Source organism: Papaver somniferum, chromosome 2 (assembly GCF_003573695.1).
Source record: "Papaver somniferum cultivar HN1 chromosome 2, ASM357369v1, whole genome shotgun sequence".
Taxonomy (NCBI): Eukaryota; Viridiplantae; Streptophyta; class Magnoliopsida; order Ranunculales; family Papaveraceae; genus Papaver; species Papaver somniferum.
In genome coordinates this window covers 157,309,870-157,318,487 of record NC_039359.1, presented here as the reverse complement: position 1 = coordinate 157,318,487, position 8,618 = coordinate 157,309,870, and the positions used below count along the sequence as shown (strand labels likewise).

At 37.4% G+C, this 8,618-nt stretch overlaps 1 protein-coding gene across 1 annotated transcript; it reads right to left on the bottom strand.

The window, feature by feature from the left end:
• Positions 1-6,804: 6,804 nt before the first annotated feature.
• Positions 6,805-7,924, bottom strand: LOC113354171 (glutathione transferase GST 23-like). The gene is made up of 2 exons (XM_026597588.1): positions 7,468-7,924; positions 6,805-7,372 (listed from the first exon to the last, which is right to left on the bottom strand). The coding sequence occupies exons 1-2, from the start codon at positions 7,777-7,779 to the stop codon at positions 7,007-7,009; spliced, it is 678 nt and encodes a 225-aa protein (XP_026453373.1). The 5' UTR covers positions 7,780-7,924; the 3' UTR covers positions 6,805-7,006.
• Between the last annotated feature and the right edge of the window lie 694 nt (positions 7,925-8,618).

Below are 8,618 nucleotides of genomic sequence, written 5' to 3'. Positions count from 1 at the left end.
GGTGAACAACATCCACTGAAGTGGGTTAACATTGTTTAACGTGGGTGAACAGAAGTATGACGGAGGTGAACGAAAGCCACTGAAGTGGGTCAAAGAGTTTGGCCGCCGGGATGGCCGCGGGACCTTTTTTTTTTTGAAACCTTTCGCAACGGTTTTCGGGAACTGTGATATTTTTCTTGAACGTTTTGCAACAATTTCTGAACTGTTATCTTTTATCGTCTGCAACGGTATTCCCCTTGAACTTCTAGCAACGGTTCATCGGGCACTGTTGCCGTTTCCCATGGACTTTTGTATCAATGTTTTTCTACACTTTTGTGGCCTTTTCGGAAACTTTTTGAGATGTTTTTCTAGGGATCTTCCTTAGGATTTTCCCCTCCTATATCTTTCGTATGTGCGGGTGGTGCAGGTAGCTACGGACTTGGAATTCGGACATGGTGGTGGTGATTCCACAAACTACAAACTCGAATATGTTGCTGCTATGTTATCGGGGAACCGATCTTTTCGAACTTTGGACTGCAACATGATGCAGATCGAACATCCTTCCAACAGTTTAGCGATTTTTGCAGTGAGTTAACTTTGGTGGCTTAAGACTCCGAAGCCGGACTGCAGGAGTTGCGATTAACTAGACTGCAGTAACTGTGATTAACTGGACTGCAGCAGCTGCGATCAGCTGGACTGCAGTGATTGAAATCAAAACTGGACCCAGCCATATGGCAGATCGAATATCCAGCTACAATTTTGTTGATGTTTTTACGCCATCTTTTACCGTGGACCGAACGTCCTGAGAGCGGTTTCATCGGTCTTTGTAGTGATGCAATTTTAATAGTTTCCGAAGATAATAGTTTTAGCAGATCTCGAACAACGAATCTGGACTGCAGCAGTTGCGATCAACTGGACTGTAGTTTCTGCAATTATATGGTCAGCAGCAGCTGCGATCAGCTGGACTGCAACAATGATCAAACTGGACTGCAGCAGTTGCAATCAACTGGACTGCAACAGTGATTTTTCAAGACGTTCAAACTGCTTTTTGAAGGAGACGATTTTGAAGTATTTTGTACAACTTTTCTCAATGGGAAAACACGATTTCTTTTTCTCGTATTCCCCTTAGTCGACGCCAATGTTTGTACCCAAAATTACTTTTGGGCATGAAACACGATGATTTGATTATTTGGTGTGTATTTAGGGTTGTAGACGAATTGAAAAACAAATAAAAAAGACATAGGTTTTTACGTGGTTCGGCATGGTTTGCCTACGTCCACGGGTGAATCTCCTAGGGGAGTAGTATTTTATTGATATCTAGAATTACAGTGCTATCTTTCCACGTATTGGCTACCCTTTCCTCTATCAGGGCATCTTTATTTATATAGTTTTAATAACTAATTTCGAGATAGACTAAATTGGCATTGATATGCCCTGCAATCAATTCTGCATGAAACTGCTGGAGTTAATTCTGCATGCCTCCATCTTCAATTATGCATGAAACTGTTTGCATGCTTCTTTGAATAAATTCTGCATGAATAATGGCTGACAGTATGGGTGGACGCTGGCTGGCAGCATAGCTGACTGCATGAGTAGAGACTGGCTGGCAGTGGGGCAGAGCACTTGGCTGGGAATTGGTTGGAATCACTGTTGGAAACAAGATAAAAATTGGTTGGAGGTGCGACGTGCAACCTGACTTTGACAGTTGACCAACGGTTGACTTTGAATGTTGACCGAGTGTTGTAATACTGAGCAGACTGGTGGCTTGCTTCGGTTGACTGGTGGAAGCTGAATAGTGGCCCAAAACAATATTCTGGACCACTATGTGGTATTTTTACTCATGGTACAAACACTTTGTTACCAAGCTAACATTGATTGCAAACCTGATTTGAATGAATATATAAGGGATAACTCTAGCAACTGGGAAACCTAATCCCCACACATTCTGTGTGATACTAGTTGTGCTAAGCTAGAGTCGATTTCCTTTAACCTTTGGTTTTCTTCTTCTAAAACCAGGTTAACGACTTAAAGACTTCATTGGGATTGTGAAGCCAGACCGATACTACTTTTCTTGTAGTTGTGTGATCTGATCTTGATGTTTCTATCGTACGAGTACAATTATAATAATTGGCTTGAGATTGATATCTCCGATAGGCAAGATAGAAAATGAATCACAAACACTTCGTCTCATCGTTTGTGATTCCACAATATCTTTTTTCGCTGCGTCGATTAAGATTATTGTGAGGTGATCAATAATACTAGGTTTTCCATCGGGAATATAAGTCCGATTTATTGATTGGTTCCTGTTCACCTTGATTTATCAAAAGATGGAACAAAACTCGTAGGTATATTCGTGGGAGACGGATTTATATATTATCATAGACTTTTCTGTGTGATACTGATTTGTTTATTAAAGTGTTCGACTTTGGGTCGTAGCAACTCTTAGTTTTGGGTGAGATCAGCTAAGGGAATCAAGTACGTAGCATCCTGCTGGGATCAGAGGCGTAGGAGCATAACTATACCTTGGATAATTGTGAGATTGATTAGGATTCAACTACAGTCCAGACCGTCGTTAATTTGGAGTACGCTAGTGTCTGTAGCGGCTTAATACATTGTGTGTTCAATTTGGACTAGGTCCCGGGGGTTTTCTGCATTTGCGGTTTCCACGTTAACAAAATTCTGGTGTCTGTATTATTTATATTCTACATTATATTGTTTATATAATTGAAATTGTTAGAGCATAGCTCGGTCAACCTCGCATGCGTTGCTATATCAAGCATGTTTGTCAATGTTAGTGATCAAAACTATAAGTCTTGATTTCTAGCCTATTATCTAAGTATCGGACTAGGATAGGAAAAGTGTAGTTGAGTTCAAGAACTTCATAGTGATTCAATGACAATGACGAAGATCTACACAAGGAATCGTGGAACTTCATCAACAAAAAGGTATGTGAATACTTGAACTTATCTATCACTCAAAAGTCTATCTATTCTATCTCATACTTCTTATGAGACAAAAGTCGTATGTTATATAGACTAGATCACACACATTGGATATTTCGAGTTGAGTATTCAATGCTTATCTTTTACTCGAAATCATGTGTTGGTAAAGCGTTTCGCTTTGATCAGGTTTATCTTCACCTAGTGACGAAAGTCATGAAAAGTTTCAATCACTTTTGAGAATTGCTCTGACGTGAATCGGTCTGTGAATAACGGCTACATAGCGTCCTCTGAGAATGTCTCAATAGTTGAAATGAGAGTTTATATTACATAACCATGTATTCCTTGAACCAAAGTTTACGAACTTTGTTGAGCAAGACAAATCGGTAGGATTGTGGAATTGGCTTGCCAAGTCCGCGAACCCAGTCCACGAACTGACGGAAACTCTCATCCCGAGAATTTCTGCTGGGATTTCCAATATAACTCGTTTGCTTCTAAGTCTGCGAACTCAGTCCGCGAACTGGCGGAACTTCTCTTCCCGAGAAATTCTGTTGAGTTTGGAAAACTCAACCCGATTGATTAAGTCCGCGAACTTGTTTGTGTATTTAATAGGTTATGATATAAATATGTGCTCTGAACATGTATCATTAAATTACTAAGGAATGCTTTATGCAAACCGTGGCTATAATGTTCATTGAGCCGATTCAATCAAATCGTAATCATCTTTGATTCAATTGAGTCTTGCGTTTCACATATGATCTCATAACAATTGAACAACTCTTAACTAGTTCGTTTGAAGTCATTTGAATTAGTTATGGTGAAGAAGAACCAGGTTAATATGATATGCTCATATGGTTAACCTTTTGGTTACTATGTTGAACCAACATACACGTACACGTTTGAGCTTGTGTTTCACACACCCAGTTCACGTTTACCAAAGTGTGTATGACAAGCTTTGTTTTTCGATCTAACGGTTGAGAAATATTAGCTTGAATCTAAATCAGTTTTCATCTAACGGTGAATATGGTTTACTTAACTCCTAAGGCAAAACCCTTATTTGAAAGGATATATATAGGAGACATCTAGCTAGAGCAAAAATTAATCCCCACACGTCTGTGTGATACTAGTTCGCTCGCTAGAGTCGATCTCCATTAACCCTTGAGTTTCTTCTCTAAATTCGGGTTAACAGCTTAAAGACTTCATTGGGATTGTGAAGCCAGACCGATACTACTTTTATCATAGTTATGTAATCTGATCTTGCATCTTCTATCGTACGAGTACAATCGATTTTATTGGCTTGAGATTTGATTATCTCCGATAGGCAAGATAAAGAAGTTATAAACATCTTCGTCTCACTGTTTGTGACTCCTCGATAATCCGCTTGTGTATTCAAGAAGGATTGTTGAGAGGTAATCAATTCATCTAGATTGTTCTTCGGGAATATAAGACCGGATTAATTGATTGGTTCCTGATTACCTTGGTTATTATCAGAAAACGGAACAAAAACCTAGGGTTTATCTGTGGGAGACAGATTTATCCTTTTGATAGACTTTTCTGTGTGAGACATATTTTTTTATTATCAAGCCTGCGATTTTGGGTCGTAGCAACTCTTCGTTGTGGGTAAGATCAGCTAAGGGAATCAAGTACGTAACATCCTGCTGGGATCAGAGGCGTAGGAGTACAACTGTACCTTGTATCAGTGGGAGATTGGTAGTGGTTCAACTATAGAACATTCTGAAGTTAGTTTGCAGTAGGCTAGTGTCTGTAGCAGTTTAATACAGCGTGTATTCAATCTAGACTAGGTCCCGGGGTTTTTCTGCATATGCGATTTCCTCGTTAACAAAATTTCTGGTGTCTGTGTTATTTCTTTTCCGCATTATATTTTATATAACTGAAATAATACAGGTTATGCGTTAAAGTTTAATCGATTAGAGATCCAACCTTGTGGTTGTTGATTTCATTGATTAACACTTGGATATTGGTCTTTGGTACCGTCCAAGTTATTCCTTGTGTTTGATTAAAAAGACTCGTTATTGTTTTAGCTTGGGTATTAATCAAAACAAGTGAGAGATATTAACTCCTTGAGATACTTTATTCTAGATTGAGTCTGACTATCTAGTTGATTCTCTAGCAAAGTATTTCGGAGTTAGTCCATACAAATTGCTAAGCGAAAGATTGGGTGGTGTTGTTAGACCCCCCCTTTTTCAGAAATATCACAGGTTGTGCATTGTTCAATCAATTAGAATATCCGACCTTTGGGTTGTTGATTTAAATTGATTGACACTTGGATATTGGTCTTTGGTACCATCCAAGTTATCTCTCTTTGATAAAGACTCGCATATTTCTATTTGCTTGGGTAAAGATCAAATCGAGAGATTGAGATATAAACTCTTTGATATACTTTTATCTAGATTGAGTCTGACTGTCTAGTTGATTCTCTAGAAAGTATATTGGAGTTTGTCCATACAGATTGCTAAGACAAATATTGGGTGTGGTTGTTGTACCCCCGCTTTTTCAAAGACGAATCGTGAATTTGATAAACCAAGCAAGGTTATGTATTAGGGAAGGAAAATATGTTGAGGCCAATGAAAAAAAGTATTGATGTATTGAACAGTCAAGAAGATTTAGATGCGGGTGAAAAGTTCGAGGAAACGGTGGAGAAGACAAAGCAAAAGAGGTAGAAAGTCATTGCAAAAACGAACTCTCAAGGTGAATCGAGATCTGTCCAACATGATTTTGGCGAAGAAAAACATACTAAATGAAGACTAGATGCTCATGGTCATGGATATGGAAGTGAGGTTAATGGTGATGAATATGATGATGAATGAATGGTTAATGGTGATGAATATGTCTTTAACTATGGATAACTCCGGAGTCAAAACTCATGTCGTGAACTTATGGTCGAATTATGTTCGTTAGTTTATGAATGAATCTGGTTAGTTTTGAAATTGTTGTCTTTGTGTAAGACGTGACAAAATAACTACAATTTATGTGCAAAAAATGTAGGATTCTGGCAGTTTTTTCATTCTGAATCGGTTTATGTTTTCCTACACAATAACCAATTCTATCTTTTCCCGGGGTTATAATTTCATAATCGGTTTTTACAAGTTCACCATATACACAGTGTATGTGCATTTCACTCCCTTGTTTATATAAGTGTCCAGAATCGGTTAATATATATATAGTTAAAGACGGATTCTGAAAAACAAAAAATATATAATTTTGAAAATCTAAAGAATCAATCTATGTGGTGAAACATCTAATCTGATTCTTGTAAGAAAAATGACAGTTTTCCATATCTTTTTTTGACAAGAATTGAATTACATGTGCAATATTGTAAATCGATTGTGGCGAGGTAGATTTTATATGATTCTGTAAGACCACAATCGGTCTATCTGTTTGAATGAATTGATTTAAATTGTCATACTAAATTGTCATATACGATGCGCTAATTTCCTAAACTATGTAATGGATGTTTTGTTTCTATTAGTATCACACAATCTGTCTATGTGTGCATTTATAATATTCCGTTTCTAAAAAATCGGTTTATGCGTACATTAGTAATAACCGATTCTAGGTTCTCTTCGTCAATTGGAAAAACTCACCCCAAAATCGGTCTATGATTGTACGAACATGAACTAATTTTGGGTTGGGTTTTTTCAAAAATAAATCAGAAATTTTGCATGTTATTAACATAATTAAACATCAATTAATCAATCAAATTTACACAAATTAACCAGAAATAATTATGCGTATCATGTGGAAAAAGAAAATATCATGGTTAATGTTGTGTTACTGAATTTTTTTTGAATATTTAATAAATTTATTGTCCAGATGATATCTAATCGAGATAGTTCTTTAAATTAACAATTCTAAGATTCTAAGATCAAAGAAAAAGCTAGAAGAAACTCAAAATTGATTTTCCTCATGAATGAAAAAGTTGGAATGGAATGACGAATGAGATTCATTTTAGTGAAGAAACAAACCAGTAAGCCACCCCATAGCCAGCTACATCGGATGGGGATATAATTAACCGGTGTTGCGCAAACCATATGTCAATTTTTATTACAAGAAAATGCATACAAACATCACGCAGAGGGCGAAGGAAAAAGATTCTGCAAGTTGCGTTTGGCATAGGCCAACCATCCATCATAGTTTGGTTGGTTTTCTTTGATTATTGGAACTTCGCTAAACCTTTTGATCCAAGATTCAAGCCGAGGGAACTTCTCTGCCTCAAGAGGGTTCGACAGTCCTGGTATGTCTGTCATGCCATTGATCATAAGCACCAAGCGTCCAAAGGCTATATCTGCAAATCCTAGAATTTCCCCACCAAAGAATTTCCTTCCATCACCAAGACCATGTTCTTCTACACTTCTTAGCATTCCCAGGATTTCTTTCATTGCCTGGTCTTGCACTTCCCCGCGTGTGCAAAAATACCTTGTAAAAAGAGGGTCCTGCGCATGTGATGCATAACAAAAATTTGAAACATGTTTAGAAGAATCGCCAATTAAGCTTTGGTGTGTGCATATATGTACAAAAACAATCTTACCATGTCACTGGCGAACTTGGCCCAAAACCGAGCTACCGATCTCTCATAAGGATCCTTGGGGAGTAACGGGTACTTGTCAGGCCATGTCTCTTCGATATATTCAACGATTATCATTGATTCTGAAATTGCCTTTCCACCATGAACAAGAACTGGTACCTTCTTGTAAACTGGATTGTACTTTAAGAGATTTTCACTCTTATTTTGAAGATCCTCCTCTATATACTCATACTTTATTCCTTTCAATTTCAAAGCCCATATCACTCTACTACAAAAAATGCTTATCGCAATTGAATGCAGCTTCACATCTTCCATTGTTATTTTGCCAATAAATCAACCAGAACGATGAAGTTCACCCCTAAAGGTATTCATCATTTCATTTGCATATCTCATTCTTATACATATAATCAAAAGTCAAAACTAGTAACACGGCATTATTGAGACCCTAATTAAGGAGTTTTTTTTATGTTTTAATGAGTCTCTTAAGGCTCATTCCACATGCTGGCCTAATAAATATTGCGAGATTCGCCTGACAGATGCCTTATTATTTCATTACTTGAATGCAAATTTTCCTTATAAAAACTCATTAAGTCGAGATCACTTACCAAATCAGCTTACCTCATTAGTGATTATTATACCAAAGAATTTTAAAAAACAAGCCTTTGAGAAATTCAGCGAATATGGAAATATTAGCTTACTTGTTTAGTTGTTTTCTTAGAGCAATCACATGGCATTGACATAATTTATTTGTCATCGCCGACCAGGAGTGAACCATTAATGGCTTGATTATTCTTGCCACCCAACAAAAGGGCCACGGTTTCTTCGGGAGACGATAAGGCAGGTTTTCAAGATAAATATCCTTGCAAATTCGATTACCTGAACTTAATAGTGCTGATGATGATCCAGTGTCTCAAAAATTGTCTCTTGATTGAAAATCTGTTGGGTGATTTAAAATTGGGTCATTGGGCAATTTTTGGGCCGTCAAAATTTTATTGAACCACATGACTTTTCTGACCAACTAGGCAAATTTTGGGTTACCAGCAACCGGAAAATTTCGGCTCATAGTTTCAGATTTGTGGTCACGTAGAAAAATTGAGTTACACTGGCAACTAAAATCACAATCAAGTTCAAATTTTGGATCATGTAGGAAATTG